Source organism: Coenobita brevimanus, chromosome 40 (assembly GCF_032717465.1).
Source record: "Coenobita brevimanus isolate Jiangsu-jjx chromosome 40, ASM3271746v2, whole genome shotgun sequence".
In the NCBI taxonomy this organism is placed as follows: domain Eukaryota; kingdom Metazoa; phylum Arthropoda; class Malacostraca; order Decapoda; family Coenobitidae; genus Coenobita; species Coenobita brevimanus.
The window spans coordinates 55,953,394-55,978,521 of record NC_136993.1 but is presented as its reverse complement, the minus strand read 5'-3'; the positions used below and the strand labels follow the sequence as shown (position 1 = coordinate 55,978,521).

Here is a 25,128-nt window from a genome sequence, read left to right as displayed (position 1 = left end):
ACAACACATAGATAAGTCGAAAACTGATTTCCACAGAAAAGATGTCCTGTAATTATAAATGAGCCTAACAATATTGGTGGGGTTTTAAGCACTGTGATAAAGAAGGACTTGGTCAAGTCATTATTTCATTAGGATATGAAGTAAAATGTTTGCTGTAAAATGCAGATCTCCCGGCATTCATGTCTTAGTAAAGAGTATGACTATGCATCCGGCATTGTCTGGGAACCTGGGGGGTTACATCCCACTTTATCCATTGGATATGATCCCCAGTGGGATACCCATGAAACTATTCTTATCATGGACCTAGTCCCCACGGACCTGTTTTGCCATAAACCATCCACCCGCCCATCCTGAACACCCACCTTATCCACCCACCCACTCTCAATGCCCATTTCATTCACTCACCCACCCTGAACACCCATCTCAAACACCCTGAACACACTCACCCTGCACACCCACCAACCCTGCACACCCATTCATACTGTCACTCATCCTTCCTACCGACCCATCCTGTTCACCCACCCACACACTAAAGGGGGTATCACACGGTACCTCGTACTAGGAAAGGCCGGGGAAGATTTAAGTGGAACAAAACTTGGACGCTATTACACACGATCCTCGTATCCTCGGCAAAGGACATGCTTCTCACACCGTTCCCAGAGCCCCGTCTAGCGACTGTGGACAGTGATCGCTGTCGCTGACTCGCTAGAGAATATGGAGAAGCAACTTTGTTTACAAACAGGTACACACGCCGATGAGACATATACATTGTTGTTGTTGTGATGTTGTTGTTGTGAGCAGTACGTCGTTGTTGTTGTAACGTTTTCAGGTGGCGGCTGGGAGCAGTACGTCTGGTAGCAGTCCGTCTAGCTGCAATGGACACCTATGTTGTAAACACGTGATTATTTTATCGACAGCACAGCTTCCTCGGTATAGGAAATATTAACTCTTTATAAGGGTTTCAAAACGATTGATATTTATTCTAAAATATTAATAAGTATTCAGTGTTAGGCCAAATGTTCAATGCTGTAGTACAATATATTCTCTGTCGAGTCGCCTGGGTTTTGGTCACACTGTTTTTCCCGTCGTATCCTCGGCAGGAATCAATCCAGATAAATTCCAAATGTCCGTGGTATCGTCGGCAATTTTACCACACTACCGTTCCGATTTACCACCGTATCCTCGGCAAACCTCATATGAAGTGCCGTGCGATAGCCCCTTAACACTCACCCACTTACTCATCCACCTTGCTTCACCACACTCATCACGCCACACATCTGCCAATCCACTCAACCCTCCCACTCATACCCTACTCACCTGATCACCAAGGATCTCCATGTTCATTTGAGATAGATTTTCAAATGGTAGTAATGCCATGTTTGCTGGGGGAAATTAAAAATTCTTCAATGGCTGGCCACCAATCTCCACGATGCTGATCTGATTAGTTCTACTTTTGGTAACAACTTCAAACCATAACATTAACTTTTTTGTTCAAAGTTACTCTTATCAGGCATCTTTTGAAAATCACTAGACATTCATCATTCATTTTTGTTGTTGACAAACAGAGACACTGTTATTATTATGCTTTAAATTAAACACTACAGTTTGACTTGCACTTGACCGATTGAGGCCAGTTCGACAGCTTCATATCATGATTGTAAGAAATTCGATGAGACATGGTCATGGGGATGAAGCGAATCTTCTTGGGTATTAGTACATTCAAACTTCCAGTCTGACTATCCATGGCTATTAGTTCGGCTAAAAGAAATTAATGGTCTTTGTCAGGTTAAAACAAACGCACCGTACATGCATTTTCTACTCTTTCAGGAAGCTGATTTTGCTACCGGGCCTTTCACATATTCTCCTGGTCGCTCTGACGTGGTGGACTACTCTCCTCCAATACTGACTGACACTTTGAGGATGGCCAGTGATCGTCAGCAGCCTGAAATAGATCCCTGGAGTTTTCTTTTCCCTCTCACATCGTTAGCATGGATAGCAGTGTTAACTTCACTGTTGGGGATATTTCTCGTCCTGGTCGGGTTGTCCTGGCTTTCAGATTCCAACTGTAAGCACCGACTGTGGGAAAATGATGCACTCAACCTACTGCGCATACTTCTACAGCAAGGTGAACAAATGTGTCAGAGGATTAAATGACCTGAGGCTAACTATGGATTTGTTGGTATATGGGACTTCGACGTACGTCTTCCTTACTAATTTGATTTCCATACAACTTACTTTCGCTTGTATTTTATCCATGTCTCCTAAATATCAACAAAACTTTTACCAATAACATTCAAAAGGTCTAATGAGATTTAACACTAACTAAAGAAGATTCTTAATGAAATCTGCAAGACGAACAAGAGACCACAAATACTGTGGTGGCTAATCTGCTCATGTTTTTCAATGTTAAAACAGCCTCAAACTTCATCAACACATTCTCATACATTTCATATAAACAGCACAAACAGTGTTTCACTACTGGCCTGATGGTACATTACATGTTGTGTGGACTGGTCAGGCTGGTGGTATGGACTTGGATATGGCAATGGGAGTAGGAAATGAAGAACTGATGCAGGGCAGACACTGATAATGCTGACTGAGCCATCACGAGAAATCGCCTGGTGAAGTGGAAAAAGAGTTATATATGGACCACCCTGTATTTAACCATTCATTCTAATGACACTGTGTTTTTCATTCTTGCTACCACTAAAAAACATTTTTTCCGAACTAGGGAGGGTTGTTATATTCGTAATTTTCAATGGTCCCTTCACTGCAGACTGTCTCCCCTACGAGGAATAAAATAATCTGTGGAGTGTGGATAGTGTAAAAAAAACACAAGAAAGTGTCAGTCAAGGGGTAAACCAAATCCTTTTCTTCAGAGAAGTCATTCTTTAACTGAACTGAAACATCCAAACTTGTCCTCTCTTCACTTTTACAAGGCGTAAAATTGCCGTCTTTCCATCCTCATTGCTGGGTAGTGACAATACGAGTAGATTAGCACAGTAATATGGTGTCAGTCGCAAAGAAGTAAGGGTGTAGAGCAGTAATGTTGCGTTAATTTGCCGCCGAGCTACGTAATATGAGCAGCAAAGGGACAAAAACCCCAGTCTAGTTAAAATGAATGAATAAGAACCATGTTTTTAGAGGCTTTGGAATTTCGTAACTCATCTTCCCAAAATATTTTTGCCGTCTCTTATACCTGAGTATAATTGTAGTATATTACCGATGCAGACAACATTGATATTTTAATGATACACCTGACATACTGGCAAATATAAGGGTGTAATGTATAAAATAATTCGCCATGGAAGAGGTGCTAAGAAGCCATAAGCTAAGCAAGGTAAATGATACAAATACTGTCGCTGACAAATAAAACTGTAATGGAAACATGTTACTCAGCGTGCCATGCTGAAGTAGAACATACCCCCAAAGTACAGTAAGCCTGACGATGATACAGTTCAGTCTCCTTAACGTGGGAAAGAGATTATTGTCTTTTTGCAGCATGTTTCCCTCAATTATTTCACAGAATAAGATAATACCAGAATTTTACTTCCTTTCCGTAGCACTTCTTCATAAAAGCACCATAGTGTACAGGAGTAGAGGAGTAGACTGTAGACTCTTACTGACTCCCTTCAACCTCTGTCTCTTCGCCGCACTGTTGCCTCTTTATCTCTTTTCTATCGCTACTTCAATGGTCACTGCTTCTCTGAACTGTCTGCTCGCATTCCTCCACCTCTACGACTCGCGCGTGGCACCCGTCTAGCAGCAAGCTCTCATCCCTTTTCTGTCCAACTCTCTAATGCAAGAGTTAACCGTTACTCCCAGTCCTTCATTTGTGCAACAGGTCAACTCTGGAACTGTCTCCCTCTGTCTGTATTTCCTACTTCTTATGATCTCCAGTCTTTCAAACGCAGTGTGTCCAGGCATCTCGAAATGAACGGATCTTGAATTTGGCTCTCTACTGTATTTTTTTTTTCTTGGAAGGAACAGTTCGCAGGCTCCTGGCCTTTGGTTCCTTCTTCCTTGCATAAAAACAAAGTAAAGTGCCGCCGCAGGACGTTCGTCCTAAAGGTTCCCTATACCATTAATGTTGTGTGTGTGTTAATGTGGTGTGTGGTGTGCAGTGCTTCATTGTGTGTGCGTGTGTGTGTGTGTGTGTGTGTGTGTGTGTGTGTGTGTGTGTGTGTGTGTGTGTGTGTGTGTGTGTGTGTGTGTGTGTGCACTGCTTCATTATGTGTGTTATGTTGTGTGTGTGTTAGTATGGCATGTGGTGTGCAGTGCTTCATTGTGTGTGTGTGTGTGTGTGTGTGTGTGTGTGTGTGTGTGTGTGTGTGTGTGTGTGTGTGTGTGTGTGTGTGCTTCGTTATGTGTGTTATGTTGTGTGTGTGTTAGTGTGGCATGTGGTGTGCAGTGCTTCATTATGTGTGTGTGTGTGTGTGTGTGTGTGTGTGTGTGTGTGTGTGTGTGTGTGTGTGTGCTTCATAATTTTTGTGTTATGTTGTTTTGGCCTAACCTACAACAGGGCAGGTGTCATCTCAGGTCCTTCATTTATGCAACAGGTCAACTCTGGAACTGTCTTCCTCTGTCTGTAATTCCTGCTAGGTATGATCTCCAGTCTTTCAAACGCAGTGTGTCCAGGCATCTCGAAATGATAGGATCTTGAATTTGGACCACTCTTGTATTTTGTTTTTTCTTGGAAGGAACATTTTGCAGGTTCGTGGCCTTTGGTTCCTTCTTCCTAGCATAAAAAAAATATCTTTTGTTGTAGCTCAGTTTTCAAGATGGAATGATGAATTTAGGCCTAGGTATTGTGGGCACAGTAAGCCAGGGTAAACTGGACAGGGTATAAATGGGTGAACTGTCTCTTGCAGAGGCGGTGGTGGATGAGGGATCGTGGTGGTGGGAGCGTGTGTTGTTGGTTGTGTGGATACTGGCTTCACTGGTGCTGACTAAGAGCTACGCCGGCAACCTCATGTCCCTTCTTGCCGTCAGACACATCCCTCAGCCATACCAGAGCATCAGGGACGTACTTAATGATCCAGCCGTCGTCATGATTTGGCATAAGGACTCCTATTATGAACAATATCTCTCGGTGAGACATGCAATATAAAACGGTAAGTTATAATTTACCTTTCTGGCTAGGAATCATATTTTAGGTCAGAGGATTTCAGTCTGGTGTTCGGGAACTTCTAGGGTTACGCAGGAGGGTGTCCTGGCGAAACTACAGGAGCAGAAGAAAAGTTAATACTATTCTAATTTTTACTAATATAATTTTTGAGATGATTATTGAGAACTTAGAAACTAGTTTCCATAAAACATGTATATCATTCACCTCCAAATACAGTACAAATAGTCATAACTGGGATAGACTGTGGCAATACTGACAATGTTACAGCAGTATTTGAACACTGATTAGCCTGAAATAGTAATTACTATTTCACTAATTTTGGATCAGCAAATATTACCATTCTGTAATGAATGAATGTTAAGGGAACTGGCTACTATTCTATAAGTGCCTCAGTAATGGGAGAACGGATAGATGATCTGATAACTGCTATAATATGTGGTAAGAAAAAAAAAATGAGAACCCTTACTTAAGGGAATGTCTCAGGGTTAAAGACACATTTGTGGTCTCATGGTTGGACAAATGCTCTCAAAGATATTTCAGGAAAAGATGTGTATTTGATGAAGACATACCTAAATGGCAGAACACATTTTGTACGAAAATGTTCTTTGGATAATATCTCAAGGCTTGACTCTTTTTTTCGGAGCTGGATAAATGTTTTGAAGGGTAGGATACACTCGCTGAAAGACATTCCATTCAAAACTATTGTTATTGGTATCACAAACTAGGACACATAGTTTGATGCAAAGTACGATACACACATTGAGTTACAGGGCAAGGCACACCTCTGACTCTCGATGTTGGACAGACTTTGGTTTTCAGGGCAGGACACATACCTTGACTCTAAGGGTCAAAAACATACTTTGATAAAGATATCTTAGGGTATAACAATATTCTGTTTGTCTGGCAGATTTCACCAAATTACCGCATATGGTAACTTTTCAGTTACCACTAGACAATTTAATAGTTCTGGGAAAACTTCTCTCCTTTCATTTCACCATTTATCTCCTCTTTATTCTGCTCTTTATAGCCTACGGAATTGCAGTGCCAGACTGTTTAATTTCTAAGAATAATTTAGTAATTTAACCTAAACCCTACATTACCTACTACGTCGGTTTGAATGTTTGTTATCAACCTGTATCTACTTAATCTGTTTACTACAGTAGTGTACTTTTCGTGATAACCTTTGCTCTTCAAAGACAATTTTTAAAAATTTAGGAGAGACTTTTTATACACGAGAGTTTAGATAGGGCTTTCACATATCCCTTCCGTATGGGAGGTTATTCCTCAAGGTTAAATAACTTCTCTTGGTAACAGCAATGATAAAACTGAAATAGCAGGCTACGCCAGATTCAGGGTTCAGCAATAACTAATCTATCCATTATTTATAGCTTACAGTAGATAATCTTTTTTGTAGAATCAAGTATCCATTTATTTCTAATCTAAAATGTTTTGTTCCTACAAGACTGTTCAGTCGGGCATCTTCCGCGAAGTACTCGAACTAAAAGAGGAAGATCGTCTTATATTCCGAACTCAGTCTCAGTTTTCTGAAAGCCTCCACAACCTGGTCAGACCTGGCAGCCACGTTTTCTTTGACGTTGGTCTCACTGTTACAAACCTGGTCGCCAAGGAGTTCTCTCACACAGGTAGGCGACGTTTGTGAGGTCAAGGCTCAAAATCAAATCTCCGTGCTCTGCACGGTTCCTTTTTTTTTTTTTTTTCCCTTTCTTTTTTTTTTTTTTTTTTTTTTTTTTTGCTTCTTAAAACATACTTTGCCACGTTTACGTCAAGTCAGAGTTCATGTTCACGTTATTATCAAGAAAACGGCTTTGCAGAATATTTTCTGTGCATTGGGTATACCTTGTATAATCTTGCTACTACCACATTTGGTATTATTACTCGGATTGGGAAAACACCTTCGTAATGTAAGGGGTTAATTCCAAAACGAATTAGATAATCATTACCAAACACCTCTAAGCAACTTTCATTATTCGTCTCCATTGCACATTACCTTTTACAGTAACAAGTACAGCTGGCTTGATTAGGTCTCAGACACTTGTTTAAATAAGGTAGACGGTGAAAAATTCACATTTCCTGGGATTCGATATAAAATTATCACTCACCCCCAAACGAGCTTGCATTTCAAAACGATGAATATTTCACCACTACCAGTTGTATTGCCTTGTCTTATACCTGTAATGTCTGCGAATTAACTGAGCGAACTGTGCCTAAAACACCCTTGCACCAGTATAGGTAATTATTGGCACAAGCCTTCTTAACTCTGACATCAAGTGATGTGATATATACTTGTCTGAATTCATGGGATGGACCTGAAAACACCCCGAACACGTACTAAGTCACAGGGAGAGAGAGAGAGAGAGAGAGAGAGAGAGATTCAAACTGATATATAGAAAAAGTTACACCTATTTTCTGGCTTTCTTTTCGTTCTTTGGATAGACTTAAATTAATTCCGTATCTAGTTACACTGTTCAGTTGTAGCAAAGATTATTATACTTTTCTTTCAATATTGGATTATTTTTGCCATTTGAATGTTTATATTAGACAACAGACTGATATTAGAATATGATGCTGTACTTGAAAAATGGCTGTGGGTAGGGTGTACAGCCGTATAGTGTTCTGTCATTAGGCTACGTGAGATCAGCTGTAAACGATAAAAATTCGGCCAAAACTGGACAACAAAGCCATGTTCAGGTTAACGAAATACTGAGGTTTATTAATACTCTGGCTACTGCCGGGTACCACTCTCCTGCTCTTAGTGTATCGGGGTCATAGTATTCTCTTTTTCTTTTGCGTATAATACGGTGGTTCATAAAAAGTGATCCAGTAAAAACTCACCTGGTGGCACCTGATGTAATGAGGGGACGGCTCTGTCTGCAAGTGTGGATATGGGTGTGAATAAGTGGTGCACGACTGACATTGACAAAGCACAAGAAAATTCCCGTGGGAGTGAAAGAGGAGAGTTTTGTATGGGCCATCCTGTTTATTAGTACGATCTAACACAACTCTAAGAAACCAATAAAAATACAGTTACTCTAATTCCAGCTTAAAGAACAATGGTACTGTAATTCCCTGTTCTGGCATTCCAAGAAAAACAATCACTAAGCAGGCAAAAATTATCCAAACCAAACAATGATCTGTTCGGTATCTTTTAGTCTATTGACAGATGCCTGAATCCCCTAAGGAGTGACCACAGACAAATCCTCTCCACGTTGCCCTGTCCTCGACGATTTGGTTGCTCTCCTGCCAACTCCTACCCCCCTCTCGCATATATCTCTCCACTCCATTCCTCCATCTCATATTTGGTCTCCCTCTCCACCTGACTTACACACAATCTCCTGAGGTGGAGGGGGAGAGAAGGAGAAGGAAGTTAAGGATGAAATGGAGAGATGGAGGGGAGAGAGACAAGCATATTGATTGACTGATTGATTTTATTGTCAAATAAATACTGTTACATGAAATACAATAATACATGTATCTGAATAATTGGCAGATATAGCTAGCTAAGCAGAGCTCAGTGTAGCTAGCCTTATAGGCGTAAGTAAATATATTAATGCTAGGTGACACACGGTTTTACAATTTAACAAGGTATGCAAAATAATATTACAGTATAAAACCTACTAATTTTGAAGTTGGCAATAATCAAACTGATTAATTAAAATAAATTCCTGAAGCCTGTAAGGAAAGGTATAAAAGCAATATTGTAACTGTTATGGTAACTATTGAGAAAAAAAATAAAATCGACATTAATATGCTAACATTAACTAGTACTGATCTGGAAGTTGTTGCTTAATCAACCTTTTGATTAATGCACATAGAAATGGCATGCCTGAGTGATTCGTCCAAGGTGTTCCATAATTTGGCTCCCCTATAACCGAGACAATGTTGTGCATGTGAGGTTCTGTGGTATGGAAGTTGCAATAACTCCTGGGCTCCTCTGGTATTAAAGTTGTGGCCTATTACATGAAAATCGTTCTCCAAGCACATATGACCTTTTAAGGATTTATACACAAAGTTGACTGCCTGAACAAACAAGATATCATCTACTTTTAATAGACCAAGTTCCTTAAATATTGGACCTGTGTGAGCATTATAAGATTGGTAAGTCATTATACGAAGTATTTTCTTTTATGCTAAGAATAAAGAATCTAGGTACGTCTTGTTTGCTCCTCCCCAAACAACGGTGCAGTAAATTTTATGAGAGTAAGCCAAAGAAAAGTAGAGTTGCTTTAAATTATCAATATTCAAGGAAATTCTGGTTCTGTAAAGAATGCCTGCAATTTTGATAATCTCACTTTAATGTCATTAATATGAGGCCGAGGATGAGATGGAGAGATGGGGTGGAGAGGTATATGAGAGAGGGGGGTGTGAGTTGGGAGCAGGGGAGTGAAATGGCGGGGGACAGGGCGACTTGGAGGCGATTTGTTTGTGGCCACCCCAAACGGGATTGAGGCGTCTGGCAATAGATAGATAGATAGAATATGAGTTTTCCATGTCATTCCACTATCAATTGTAACACCAAAAAATTTTACATCATTAACTTTGTCAATTACATGATCATTAATTTTAATCTCAAAGTTTGGCAACTGACTTGGAAAAATGAGTAACAAGATAATGGGTTTTATGCAAATTAAGTATAAGACCATTCGATTTAATCCAGTTTGAAACCATGATTAATTCTTCATTCATTTCATGTACCAGTTCCATAAGATTATTACCTTGCAAATAAATGTTTGTATCGTCTGCGTATAAAAGAAATTTCAACTTAGTACTTGAGAAAACAATATCATTAATAATATAAATAAAACAGGTCCAAGTACAGATTCCTGTGGGACACCATACTTCATGTATTATTATAGTAAACAAACTGCTTCTTATGACTAAGATAACTTGTAAGCTATTTATGTGAAGGGCTGCGTATGCCATAAATATGTAACTTTTTTTGTAAAGTATCATGAAGTATAGTGTCGCATGTCGTTGACAGATCGCAGAAAATGGTTAATTGATATTGTTTTGTGTCTAAAACTTCATACATTTCCCTAGTTAGTTCATGAATGGCACATTCAGTAGAAGAGCGAAGCTGAAACCCAAAATGATATTTTGTTAAGACAGAATGTAATTTGAGAGTGTCAATTAGCCTGCAGCAGACAACCTTTTCAAATATTTTACTGAATATGGTGAGCAGAGAAATGGGTCTGTAATTCTGAAGAATGCTTTTATCTCCCTTCTTAAAAACTGGAATAATATTAGCTATTTGCAGATCCTGTGGAAAACTCCCAATTCTGAATGATTTATTGATTATATACTTGAGGAAAGAAATAATTACATCCAGACATTCTTCAACAACTGACACGGCTACATCATCATATCCGCAAGCTGAATTTTTAAATTTAGATATTACCGAAAGTAGCCGAGACTCAGAGACAGGGGCCAACCAAAATGAAAACTTAACAGGTTCAGGGAGAAAGTCATCGTAATCGGTCAGTCTTGCAGAGATATTACAGCTCAGCTATTCACCTACCGAGCTAAAGTAATCATTGAAACCATTGGCTATGTGGGAGTACATTAAGGATATAAAGTAATGGACTGGGGTGTCTTGATTGGTAAGCAGATTCATATTGAAATCGCCCATGATGTAGCATGAAAAACCGTTATTATTGGTTGTAATTATCTCTAATGTTTCACTGAGGGAGTCATGAGTGTGACTTGCCCATAGAGAGGATGGTAAATCACACCAACAATAAACATTTTATTATAATTACGAACCTCTACAAAAATAGTTTCAAGGCGTGGGAACTGCTTGGTAAGGTCGTGTCGTACTTTTCCTTGGAATTGTTCGGTTAGATATAATGCTACGCAGCCTTGACAGGTGGTTTTGTTATTGTAATAGGAATGAAAACCATTAATATGATATAGATCACATATACTATCGCTTAGTCGGGTTTCACATAGCCCAGTAATATGTATATTAATTTTCAACTCGTCAAGACACTGATCTCTGAAAACATCTAAATGAAGTGGTAGGCTCCGAATATTGAACGATAAAAGAGTAAGACTTGTTGGTGGTGTTTCATTTCGTTCATCGCCTAATAATATATAATCACACTTAGGTACATTTAGATTTTCATACATTAATTCGGATTCAACCTTGTCACAGTCTCTGAGATTCTCATTACCCAAAAGTAAGGGGTTATATTTAAGATTATTTACTTCATCTAATGAGAATTTATGAAAGCTGTCATTGAGAACACTGTTTAATTCGTTATTGCAGAGATTATGGAATGGAAAAATGAGAAAGGCGGGTGTGAGCTGGAGGGAGGACAGCCAAGTAGCATAGGACTCCGCTGATAACATGAAGTACTGATTACGCGGAACTGAAGGAGGAACCTGCCAACTAGTACTAAAGACTACTAAAGTTACCCTATCCATATTGTGGCCAAATTGCACATCTAATACAACTTGTCATACTTATGTTGTTTTTCCGTGTCAAAGTGAAGACGTGTGAGCATGCATGGACATAGTGAATAGTGTGAGGGTAGTGCCATGTGTGTGTGTGTGTGTGTGTGTGTGTGTGTGTGTGTGTGTGTATTTGCAGGGCGCCGTTTGTGATGATAAAGCAAGGTGTGTGTGAGAGTGAGGCTGTGCGAGTTTGAAGGTACTACACACACACATACACACACACACACACACATACACACACACACACACACATACACACACACACACACACACACACATCTATATATATATATATATATATATATATATATATATGTATATATACACCCACACCACGCACAGAGCAGTGTATGTGAGGATAGAACAGCATGAAGACAGAGCGTTGTGAGCGAGCGAGCGAGCGAGCGAGCGCGCGCGTGCGTGTGTGTGTGTGTGTGTGTGTGTGTGTGTGTGTGTGTGTGTGTGTGTGTGTGTGTGTGGCAGAACAGCATCAGTCACAGAAGAAAGAAGTACCGGAGCCTCATTATGTTCATTTCTTTTCTTAGCTCTTTAACATGCAAGATGTATTCAAGGCAATGGAATATTTTGGAGATGATGAACAGGACGTGATGGCAAAATCGATTCTTTCAAAGACTTTTACAGAGTTCACGATAAGCACTCTGATGTAATTACTGATATGAGCAAGAAGAAAAGCAGAACATGCAAAGGTAAAGCTAGGATGTCAAGAGCAGACGAGGCCTATTTTGGCTGTCTGACTCGTTTGTGATTAGCTTTTTCTCTAAAAGGGATTTTTATACTGAAATTTTCGTTCTGTTTTATGTACATGGCATTCAGCTTTTCAAGCTACAAACTGTACAGAGTGTTTCATTAAGCTTCCATTAAATGAGGTCTTCCAGTGAAATCTATCATTCAATCCATTATTGCCCGATAAGATCAAGGTCCATAAATATCGGGGCTATCCTGTCCTGATACTTAGGACGAATGTGACTATCGCACTTCCGTGAGGGGCATATGGAACTTTCATATTTAAATCAAGTCGGCTACGGTTCAAGTGCCTTACCGTAAACCACCGCTTTTATTTTGGTCATTTGGTTACCATCCAACATCCTATGGGGTGACCCAAAATGAATGCAACCCATAACACAAGGAAGAGGTAGGGGCATCACTCGTGAGGAGCTATGGTTCCGGCAGACTGGGGCTACCCCACACAGTTCAAACCAAAGGTTGATGTGACTGCGGCAACGATTCGGGGATCGCCTGATCAGTAGGAGATGTGGACCTGAGTGGGCCCCACGTTCGCCCAACCTTAAACACAAAGATTTCAATCTGTGGGCTTTTCTGAAGGATCATGTTTATGAAAACCACCCCCAGACAATCAAAAACCTGAAAACAAATCACGACCAGCATCAGAGCTATCTCCAGAGAGCAGTGTGTCCGCGTAATTGACATTTTCGCATTAAGGAGTGCCTGCGACGTAGAGGTGGTCATTTAAACATATCAGAAAGGTCATAAAAAATAGACTTTTTGAACTGCAGAACCCGAACTTTCAGGGCCGTTTTGTTATCAACTCAGTTTAACATGAATGCAAAAATAAACCAGATCTCTTATTAGTTGTATAAATGACAAACACTTTTATGGGTTGGATTAATTTTGCGTCACCCTGTACAAAGTTTCCATCACTACAAGAAACCCTCTGGCTTGTCACACAGTGTAGCCAGCTGAAGGTAACAATACATAGGGTGAGCAGATGCGCCTTCGGTTGAAGTGATTAAAACATTCATACAGCAAACACCGCTTGAACTGCAACGCTTATCCTCACGTGGCGCACTACCCATTCCCTCACACTGGACCATTTCTCGCCACCATTTCAACCCATTTACACACTGTTAGTTTATCCATCAGTCTATATATCTGTCTATCTCTTTTCTTGACAAAAAGAAAGAACAAAAGATAAACCCTTCAAGGAAATTCTTAACACACACACACACACACACACACACACACACACACACACACACACACACACACACACACCAAAATAAACAAAATGAAGTTTGAGATCCATTCATTTTGAGATGCCTGGGCACATGGCGTTTTAAAGAAACATGTTCATAGGCAGAGTGAAATAGGCCAAGGAAAACAGCTCCAGACTTAACCTGTTGCACGCATGATTGACTAAGAGTATCGTGTAACTGCTGCATTAGAGAGATGGAGGGGAAGGGGGTAAGAGTGTTCTACCAGACTGATACTGCGAACCTGCCATATTGAAGAAGGGTTACACAAAGACGGTTTACAAGAGCAGTGGCCACTGGAAAGACAACATTAGAAATAAAGATACAGTAGTTCTTCGAAGATGGCAGACTGAAGGGCGTGAGTAAAAGGAGGGGAGTTGAGACGAAAATCCTTTCACTCCACTCTGTTTAGTAGAGCTGAATGTGGGGAGTGTCCCCACATGAGGGATGAACTCCACAGAGGGGTGAATAGGACTCCAGTACAAAGTCAAGAGCTGTACAGGGGTAAAGAAGTAAAGAGAATCTTCAGAGTGAATTTTGCAAGAAAAGCATTGTGATCTTTTTCATGATCGGTCCCGAGAGAATGAAGCCTCTAACATATCGAGAAAACATGATGGACTTTTGAATATTTTATGCATTAATCCATGGTGAACAACTTGCTTCATATGAGTCAACTCTGGGGTCACGCGATGTCCTGTATATGTGCGGGATTTTTAACAACTCAACACAAAGTTTCTTCTAGGAGCTGAGTGATGGAGTTTTTTTTATGGGATATTAGGTTTTTTACCATCTCTGATCCCCACCCCCTACGTTGAGCCTAGAAACAAACGTTAAGTACTTGGACTGAACTTCGTGCACTTCCGTATCCATTTATCATGGCTTTAGCATCAGAAGAAGGCTCAAACAATAAACGATTTTTCATGATAAGAGCAAATGCAAGGCCAACAGCGACTAATGGAAGAGAGTTGCTGGTATCCCACAAACTAGGGAATTTCAGATCACAGTTTCTCTAGTGTGAATTGAGCAAATATATTTCATGGGTAGGTGTTTAAAACCATTTCCAAAACTATTATGTGCCATTGAGATTATTTTGCACTTTGCTAAATTGGATATATTGCTGCATCACAGAGCCTGTTCTGCAACCCCCCTCCCTTTGCAATTAATGTGTTAACAAGGCTTGTTTAACCTCCATCATAAAGTGAGCCACAGACTCATCACATGACTGTTCGAGTAACAACTGTGACTGACATTGTGAGAAGTGGGTGGCTGTATGAAGGATGAAGTTATTGGAAGTAGACTGTATCACCAGTCAAGCAAGGCTGTACTCCCAAGATGGATGGAAAGCCGACGACAGGGAGTGCTGGGCTTCCGTTTCATTAGCCCTTGGGACTAGATCCTGACCAGCCCCCTTTGCTGAACTTTTATTAACCTCTTAATCACGGGGCATCACTTTCGTGACGCTTGGGAGCAAGGGATCATACCGTGGGGGATGACTTTTGTGATTCTGTGTTATTTTGAATTCACCCAGGCTTTCAAGTGCTGGCTTGTATCATCTATCAATACTACCAGTGTCCAGCCACACCCAGTTCTGCTAATTCACCTGTACTCCCATCCACTGTTGACAATTTAGCCATTTTTCTCCTGTCCTTGACTCCCCCCCTCCTTACCTCCCCTCCATTACCCTCTCCTCCCGCCTGACCAGCTGCGCTGTTCTAAACAAATCCTGGACAGATTTTTCCACTCATTTTATCCATTGAAATGTGCCCTTTGCCCTATTCTTATACAAAATAATATATGAAAGAAAGAGAAAAGGTAATTGATACTGCCATACATCTGGAATGGCTAATTATCACCTGGCAACACCTCACGTGCACTCGTTCGCTAATTTTCCCTGTTTATTTCCCCTTGAAATATGTCATATGACCTGTTCTCATAATAAAAATATATATAAGAAAGGGAGGGAGAAGCATAGCGTAAGTGATATTTGCATTCACTTGGAACTACCTAATTTATTATGTATTGTCTAGATTTCCCGCCAATCATTTCATAGCGTATATATTAGCAGCTGTCACCACGCTGACACTGGCAACCCTTCACTGCCCCGAGGCCACAGCATTCAGTTTACTGTCCTCTTTCAAGATGAAGCCATGTCAGATTCGCGCCTGTCCAATTCCACTGCTTTTTAGCCCCATGCAAAGGGACCTGTGACCTCTACCCTTACTAAACCTCGTGTGTAGGGGTAAACGGCTAAGTGACTGCTGTGGAACATGAACTGGCTAATATATCAATGATAATGATGGACAGTGACCACGATCTTTCTGGTGACTCTAAAACAGTGCAAGTGGAAATGTAAATAATGTGTAAACAGTAAGTGAAAGCAATGAAAGTAAATATAACTGAACAGTGGAAAATAGTTTTATAAGTTACTGCACGTGACAGTGCATAACATAGTGTAAATAAAATAGAAATGTAAATAATGTAAATAAAATAGAGATTGTAAATAGAAATGTAAATAAGTAGTAATATAAGAATACGAGTATATATACTAGGAGTAATGAAAGTGAAAGTTTCGCTCTAGCATGTATGAATAATGGGAGTTTGAAAGTGAAAATGACAGCTTCGCTCTCTACGCTAGTATACAGAATGAGAAAGTGAATGCCTGGAGTGAAAATAAACTACTAGGACTGAAAGAAACTTATAGATAAATATTGCATATATAAATAAGTGAAATAAAATACTAGGAATATAAAGTGTGAGTGTGTTTATAAATAATAAATGACAGCTCCGCCTCCAAATACCATCTGGGAACCAGCACTGGAGGAAAGCTCATATGCGCTCGTAATTTGCATTGCTTTCACAGTTTTTTTTTAATATTGATTCCAAACTACTTGAAATTTGTAGAATAGTGTTTGTAGTTATAATATCAGGCAGTGGTGACCATATTACGGGGTATTGGGAAGTGTAAAGTGGAGAGTTCTTTACCCAACTTCAGAAGTCTCCACAAGTCCTACAGTTGTCGACGAAGGCTCAACAAACATCCCAGGGGAAAGCTGAAGGTATGTGCCTTGTGAATAAATAATTTTCATATTCTAGGACTAATAACTGATTTTTGGCAAATATTTTTAAAAAGTTAGTCGGAGCACGAATATCCTCATGGGACGCACAAGGAACGCAAAAACATCCCCGCGGTGTAGGGGTTGATGTTTCATTAACACAGAGAGTAGGCCAGCATGCTCTCCAGTATTCTCTAACTGTCAGCACAAAACTGCAAGTACTTTACACAATACATTTGCTATTTAAAATTCAACAAAAATGGCAGCCATTCACCAAGTCTCGGAGTCTCCTGGGGGGAGGGACAATCAACCCCCGACCATAAATCCCTCACCCAGTGACAATCAAGAGAGATGCCTGGAACAACCGTCTGACTCACTTCTTAATTTCTGCAACATTCACGGCCGTTCCTCTAACTTTCTCTCTGTTGAAAACCACCTCTTCCCTATTAAACTTCACCTTCTCTTCCTTACTGAGGCTAAGCTGTCTTAGATGGCTGATAGCAAACCCTTCTTTGTATCCTTCTACTTTCTCTATACTTTTTTCAAAGCCAAAGATGACTGTTGTTAATACGTAGACATGACATATATTGCCCTCGTGTTGCAGAACTTGAATCTTCAGAATTCTCTACTCTCTGCCTTAGGCTGTCCTGTCATTCTCTGCCTAAATTTATCTGTGATGTTTATACATCCCCTAATTCTAATGAGTATTACAAATTCTTCGACTATCTTACTTCTAAGATGAAACACATCAGTTTCTCCTTTCGCTGAAATCTCCATACTAGCAGATTTCAATGTTCACCACCACCTTTGGCTCTCCTGTCCTTGCACTGATCCACCTGGTGAACAAGCCTACATCTTTTCGATCCTTAACTTAGAGCAGGTTGTACAGCACCATAGGCATACATGATCTTTTCCTTTCATAATATGATCCTTCTGCTTATGCTGTTAATCTTTTCTCTCCGTTGGGCCCCTCTGATCACAACCTTATCACCTTAACCTGTCCTATCACTCCAGTATGGCCTGTAGATCCTCCCAAGAAGCTGCAGTTGTGGAGCTTTGGAGTTGCAAATTGGAAGGCCCTCAGGCAGTACTGCCTTAATTTTCCCTGGAATGATTATTGCTTCAATGGCTGAGAGCCATCTAAGTGTGCTTTCTGCATTATGGAGGTTAGTCTCTCGGGCATGGAAACATTCATTCCTTTCTCATATGGGGGTTCATGCAACATAAGGTGTTCTCACGCCAAATCATAAAATGCCAGAAAATGGATTCAAAGTTCAGAAATATTCTCGTGACCTTGACTTCTTAAAATTTTATGGTAGAACGTTCATTTTCCCTTTCTAGGAAAGGTTTTTTGAGTGTGGATTGTGATTCTTATAATATTTTGCCCAAAACTACGATATTAATATTTACTGATTTTATATATATATATATATATATATATATATATATATATATATATATATATATATATATATATATATATATATATATATATATATATATATATATATATATATATATATATATATATATATATATATATATATATATATATATATATATATATATATAGTTTTTTCTTTTGCTGAATTTCAACCAGTTTTCTGGCAAAACATGATTGCTTAAACAGAAAACAGCATTGACTGATATAAAGATAAGTACCATTAAACAATATGAATGAACTATGGCCCCTCAAAAAATATCATATAGGTAGGCAAAAAGATCATGGCGTGGCAAAAACTGCCGCCAAACACACCGTCACATACGGCCAGCCTATCAGTAAGCAAGGCTCGCAGCCTGGCTACATTCTAAATGGCCACAACCAACACACGTGCACAGAGGTACACACAGCTAAGATGCATTTTGCCACTCCTATACCAGCACCACTGCTGAGTGCATGTACAATACTTTTCTTTGAAGAACTTTCAACCATACTTCCAGTGGCGGGTGTTCTCATCCAATGCCAAATGATAGAAAATCGGAGAAAATAATGTTACTCAACAACAACTCATATTCCTGTCTGTGGTGTGTGAACCTCCTCAGTTGCACGACCCCTCATGTCCTATGACTAGTGCGAAAAATAACTTGGTTTAATCACGCTTGTTCTAATGCTGTCTACAACAAGGAGACGGCCAACAAAAGTTACTGGAGCCAACCCACCCATCAGTCTCATCTCTTTTATGTCTTCCGGGAATCGTGCAAGTCTATTTATGGATCTGCTAAAAATAATTTCATTCGTACTATATGGTACTAAATGCCCTTAACTCTCCAATTCAGGTTCTTCCCACTCCTTCTGGAACATAGCAATTAACCTTTCTAACAACTTTGGCTCATCATCCTTCCTCTCTTCTTTTCCACTCTTAAGCTCTGACGCTATTTCTTCTACTGATGAAGCAGAACTCTTTACTCTAACTCTCATCCAATTCCACCCTAGACGATTCTGGTGTTCCTCCATCATTTCCCCCTCTGATTTCCTTATGGTTGAAAATAAAATTCGAACACTTGATGCATTTTTCTGCTATATCTGGCCCCAGTGCTAAAGAGCTATAGGCCTGATGGAGTACCTCCTGTTTTCCTCCAGAATTGTGATTCTTTGCGTACACCACGCCTAGATAAACTCTTTTGCCTTCGTCTATCAATTTGTACGTTTCCTTCTCGCTGGAAGTTTGCTCTTATTCTGCCTATCCCAAAAAAGGGTGACCATTTGCAGCCCTCTGACTATCGCCCACTTTCTTTAACATCCCTTATTTAAAGTTTTTGAGTCCGTTTTTAACAAAAAAATTTAAGGATCTTTCCTATCACAACATTCTTTCAGATCGTCAGTATGGGTTCCGCCAGGGATGCTACATTGGCGATCTTCTGACCTACGTTTCAGACTCCTGGTTATCCTTCTTTCGGGACTCTAGCGAAAGGTTTTCCATTGCACTTGACCTCTCAAAGGCTTGCGATCGGGTCCGGCATATATCTTTAATTTTAAAACATCCCTCTTACGGTTTCTATCCTTTCATCTGTGCCTTCATCCTTTGCTTCCAATCTGGTGGTTCTATAGATACTCTTGTTGATGGTCACCGCTCTTCTAGACCTATCAATAATGGTGTTCCTCAGGGCTCTGCCCTATCACCAACTGTCCTTCTATTCATTACTGACCTTCTGAGCTATATATCTAACCGTATCCACTGATATGGTGATGACCTCACCCTTCACCTTTCCATTCCTTTCTTGCAGTGCCCATCTCAGCAGTTATTTCAATAAAAAGGGGTATGGCACACCTAATGTTTGACTTGGCTCATTTATCTGATAGAGGTAAAGGTAACTCTGTTCTTTATAAAGCATCAAAAACTCAGTTCTTACATATTTCATCCAGAGAAAATCTTCCGAAGGAGTATCCTCTAACTTTTAACAATATCCAACTCAATCTTGCATCGTCTTTAAACATACCTGGAGGCTCATTCTCTCGGGATTTATCTTGGAAAGACCATATTACCTCTCTTATAAAATCTGCTTCCAAGAGATTAGGTGTGAGAAGCTAACTCTGTGGCTTTTTTTTTTTTTTTTTTACCCCCTACACAGTTGTTGACTTTATCCACGCATTTTATTCGACCCTGTGTAGAGTACAACTCTCACGTTTGGGGAGGCTTCCCACATACAGCTCCTCTCAACAAGGTAGAGTCAAAGACGTTTTGTCTCATTAACTCCTCTTACTGGCTCCCTCCACCTCTGTCTCTTCACTGCAATGTTGCATCTTTATTTGTTTTCTATCGCTACTTCGATGGTCACTGCTCCTTTGAACCGTCTGCTTGCATCTCATCACCACTACGGCGGCAACATAACACCAGTCTAGCAACAAAGACTCATCCCTTTTCTGTTTAGCTCTTTGATGCAAGAGTTAACCGTTCCTCCCAGTCCTTGATGTATGCAACAGGTCAACCCTGGAACTGTCTCCCTTTCTCTGTATTTCCTACTTCCTATGATCTCCGGTCATTCAAACGCAGTGTGTTTAAGGCATCTCGAAATGAACGGATCTTGAATTTGGCTCTCTGTTATCTTGCTTTTGTTTTTTCTTGGAGGGAACAATCTTGAGGGCTCATGGCCCTTGGTTCTTTCTTTCCTGCATATAATAAAATCAACATTTGTCTGGACAGGGTCAGATGCGTAACTCAGAAGACCACTGATGAAAAGAAGGAAGAGCTTGTGCCAGGAAAGTACCTTGGGGAATACCATTACTGATACCTCTAGAAGATGAACAATGGCTGTCTACAAAAACAGCACCAGAACAATAAGAAAGGAAGCAAGAGATGAAGAATCAAAGAGACAGAGCTATCGTAAGTTGGCAGTTTGAAATTTGAAGACCTGTACCAAACTTGGTCGAAAGCCTTTAAGAGGTCAAATGCAGTCGCAAATCTTTTACCATCCTCAGGCTAGGAATCAGAATGGAGAGTGAAAAGATCGCTAGCGCAGTGTCCATGACGAAAACCATATTGAAGGGTGAAGAGAAGCTCATGATAGAATAGGTGTTTCAAAAATTTTATGTTATGGAAAGGGTGGACAAAAACGAATCGCTGCAATGCCATTGTTTTAATCCATCATTCTGCCTTCTCTCTAGCTCACACAACCCTGACTCATATTCTTCATCAATCTATATCTTCATCTAATTTTCTGTGTCCCTACCTCCCCTTGCCCCTTCATTCCTATACACTGTCCAAAAATGATTGCCCTTTGTCCTTAGACACATTCTGTTTCACTTATAGAGACGTGAACAGAGGAACAGTGGATTCGAAAGACGTTTTATTCTTGTTTATTCTTGTTACCTCCACTCGAATTTAGTCCAGTTAATCTAATACACACTTCAGTTTTAAATGCAATAGGATAATGAAGATTGTATCTAACACCGCTCGCTCCAAGTCTCCCTAGTCTATATGTAGTTGTCTTGAGGCACCAATAATGAAAAAGAAGTCATAGTAAAGTGGAGAAAAAGAACTGATCTTTCTTTTTAAATTCTCATCGACGTAAGTGCTTCGCCATACTGTACAGTAGACATACCTCTATCATTTCAAAAGTTGCACAAGCATCTTATTGAGAAACTTATCTTTCTACATGTATTTTTTGCTCAATCACCCCTAGCAGACGTATTCATATTGTATACCTTTACGGCTAATATACAGTATGTTCTTTCTTTGTACAGGTCGCTGCGAGTACTTTATATCAGAAAAAGGTTATCTCAGCTCATCATTTGCAATGATAACCAAAAAGAACAACCATCTCTTTCATGGAATGAACGACAAGTAAGTGTTGCATAAAGTGTTAATGATAACTGTTACGGTATGATACTATTTAGAAGAAGCAATTGGTTTAATGCGAAAACAAATTGTTTTGTATAAATTAAAAATATTTCAATGGGTGAACTTTGTATATAGCACACTGGAACTGTGCAAATATCCATTTCCCTCAGAATCTCTCTCTCTCTCTCTCTCTCTCTCTTTGGCCTAAAGAAATTACATGTGTGTGTGTGTGTGTGTGTGTGTGTGTGCTGAGACAGTCGAACAGATAACTAGATATTAAACAAATAGGTGGGTAGATGCCACATATTTTTAACGATAAATTTACAATAGACAGGTAAGGATTCTAGTATTATTAGGTACCGGGAATCATAGTTTGTGTTCAAGTCAAGCTCCGTTTTACTCTCGGTTCCATCCTGTGACCGAGAAAACGAAACTCTCCTGAAACAAAGGTAGCCTTTAATGGGAAACCTTTATGTTATGTATCTGCAATTTGTTTTTGTTTGCTGCTCTTTCGAAAAGAAAGCTGTTCAGGTTATTAGTTTTTTCTTGAAACAAAGGTATTATGAGATAATTGAATTATATAACAGTGAACCAGTCTATAATGTGTATTTTTATTAGATATGGACCAATTTCATATTCAGTCTGGACGTTCTGGTATATTAATTTTTTTTAGGAATGTGAAGATTTTAGGGATGAACAAAAATGTGTCTCCATACCGTTAAAAGGCGAAATATGAAAGTAAATGGCAAAAAAAAAAAAAAAAGTTAATGGCGAAAATACCGCCGCAGAATAACATTACAAAGTTGCTTCCATTTCAACAATGAAGTAGTGAGTAAACCATTGGTGGAAGTGATAGCCTTCACCTGGTCTTAGATTCTAACCGTCCAGAAAGGCATGTTAATGAGATTAATTATATCAATGCACATAATCAAATTGCAAATACTGATACTTCTATCATTATAATAATTCATGTGTTCTAATAATATTTTTGCATGCTCAGGACGTTGTCTGTTGTTGAGTCAGGACTGTTTGAATACTGGATAAAGACCACCATCCCAAACGTCACCAGCTGTGCCAACCAACCCAGGAAAATACTCATCACCGGACCACTTTCCATGTCCAACCTTTGGGTACGAAAATCTCTCTCTCTCTCGCTCTCTCTCTCTCTCTCTCTCTTACACACACATATATATATATATATATATCTATATCTATATATATATATATATATATATATATATATATATATATATATATCTATTGTTACATAGCCTCTGTGTTCATAATCCTTTGTGTAATTTTAACGCACAGTGTGCTGGATGTTTGATCACGAGCGTGTTCTGCCTCAGTTCCCCCTTCTACCGTTATAGTAGAGTAAGTCGTCATTTCTGGAGTTCAGAGCAGGATTGTCAACTCTTTGTCCCCATGGCTTCATTTGCGCGTCCTTCTTACAAGTTGTATCAAGCTCTGCCGGCCCCTATATAATGAGCTCAGTCTCTGCATCATTGCCACTTAGATCTGCTCCTCATTTTGTTCACATCTCTGTCCTCCCCTGTACAGATATTATTATTGTGAGTGCTCAAGAAATCTCCAAACATCTAGCAGCTGTGTGTAATTTGAGTATAACTGTTGTATTTTTTCTTGTACTGTGTAGCATAAGGTTAATTCTTAGGCCTAGTGAGGTTTTTGATTGATGTTGGGTTTTCTGTCAGTCATTTTTGATAATAGTTTGTATCTGTAATAATTTATCTTGCATTAACTGAGTATTACCTGGTGTATTTTCATTTTATCAGGGCTGACTTAGATAAATTTACTCATGCTAATCTCGTGTTAATAGAGGCTATTGCAGTTAACCATATATTTAACCTGTTTTTTGCCATTACATTATCCTTATGAGTCCTGAATGTTTTATTGTTAGTTTGAGCATTAAACTTTGACTTGTAATTTTACCTAACTCTTTGTTTTGAACCTGGAACTTTACGGGACAGTAGTGATTTTTAGTATTCTCACTTAAAGTGTACATTACCTTTCTCTGTTCCGTAACATAAATTTGGCGACCTCATATCAGGATATTCAGGATATTATCATAAGGATATTGGTTGATATTTTGTGACTGTTACTTATTCATCATGTCTACTATTACTACACTTGATGAAGCCAAAGATTTTTTGTCAAATGTGCAAACAGTGTGTGATGTAGAAAACAGAACAAAGAATGAACTTAAGCTTGTTGCTCAACAATTGGGAATTGCTGTTCGCTCTCATCATTCTAAAGATCAAATTGTTGACATGATTAATGAAAGCTTGTTTAATGTAACTCCTCCAAATGAGCAAACGCAGATTGAATTAGCTAAGTTACAGCTAGCCCTGCAGGAGGCAAAAGCTAAGGAGGCTGAATTTCAGGCCCGTTCTAAAGAGGCTGAGGCACAAGTTGAAATTGCTAGGATTCAGGCAGACCATGAGTATCGCATGAAACAAGGTGGAACTGGATCATCTAGCTCTGATGATTTTGATGTGGCTAAAAATGTTAAACTTGTCCCTCCTTTTAATGAATCTGATTTAACAAAGTATTTTCAGTTGTTTGAGAGGGTAGCTACAGGTTTTAATTGGCCCAAACAGAATTGGCCAGTACTCCTTCAAACTGTTCTCACCGGTAAAGCTCAAGTAACTTATGCATCTTTGCCTCAGGATCAGTCTGATAATTATGATGTAGTTAAGAGCTTGATTCTTAAGGCCTATGAGCTTGTTCCTGAAGCTTATAGAGTAAAATTTAGGACAACTTACAAGCAAGATAAGCAATCCCATGTTGAGTATGCAAAAATCAAAGAAGATTTGTTAGAGCAGTGGTTAAATTCTAAGAATGTGGATTCTGATTTTGACAAATTTAAGCAGATGATTTTGCTGGAGGACTTCAAAAGGTGTATTAGTAAAGATGTAAGCCTATATCTTGATGAGAAAAGAATAGATAATTTGTCTGATGCTGCAGTTTTAGCTGATGAATATGTTCTCACTCACAAAAGATATTCTAGAGAAAGAAGGAAAGCTGAGAGTAAGTACGTTGCCTCTACTCAGAGTACAGGTAACAGGAAAGAGAATAAAGATGATGTTTCTCAGGAAGTAAATACCAGCTTCACCTCTAGATTTCAGAAAAGTAAATGTACTTATTGTAGTAAGCTTGGTCAT

General features: G+C 39.4%; 1 protein-coding gene across 1 annotated transcript in view; it reads left to right on the top strand.

Moving 5' to 3' along the window:
* The window catches only part of LOC145397120 (uncharacterized), a 90,962-nt gene that overhangs the window by 36,052 nt on the left and 29,782 nt on the right, over nucleotides 1-25,128 (top strand). Inside the window, exons 8-12 of the mRNA XM_080270320.1 lie at nucleotides 1,828-2,125; nucleotides 4,872-5,092; nucleotides 6,591-6,771; nucleotides 21,850-21,949; nucleotides 22,947-23,076. Of these exons, the coding sequence (XP_080126446.1) occupies nucleotides 1,828-2,125; nucleotides 4,872-5,092; nucleotides 6,591-6,771; nucleotides 21,850-21,949; nucleotides 22,947-23,076 (930 nt within the window). The remainder of the gene's footprint in view (nucleotides 1-1,827; nucleotides 2,126-4,871; nucleotides 5,093-6,590; nucleotides 6,772-21,849; nucleotides 21,950-22,946; nucleotides 23,077-25,128) is intronic.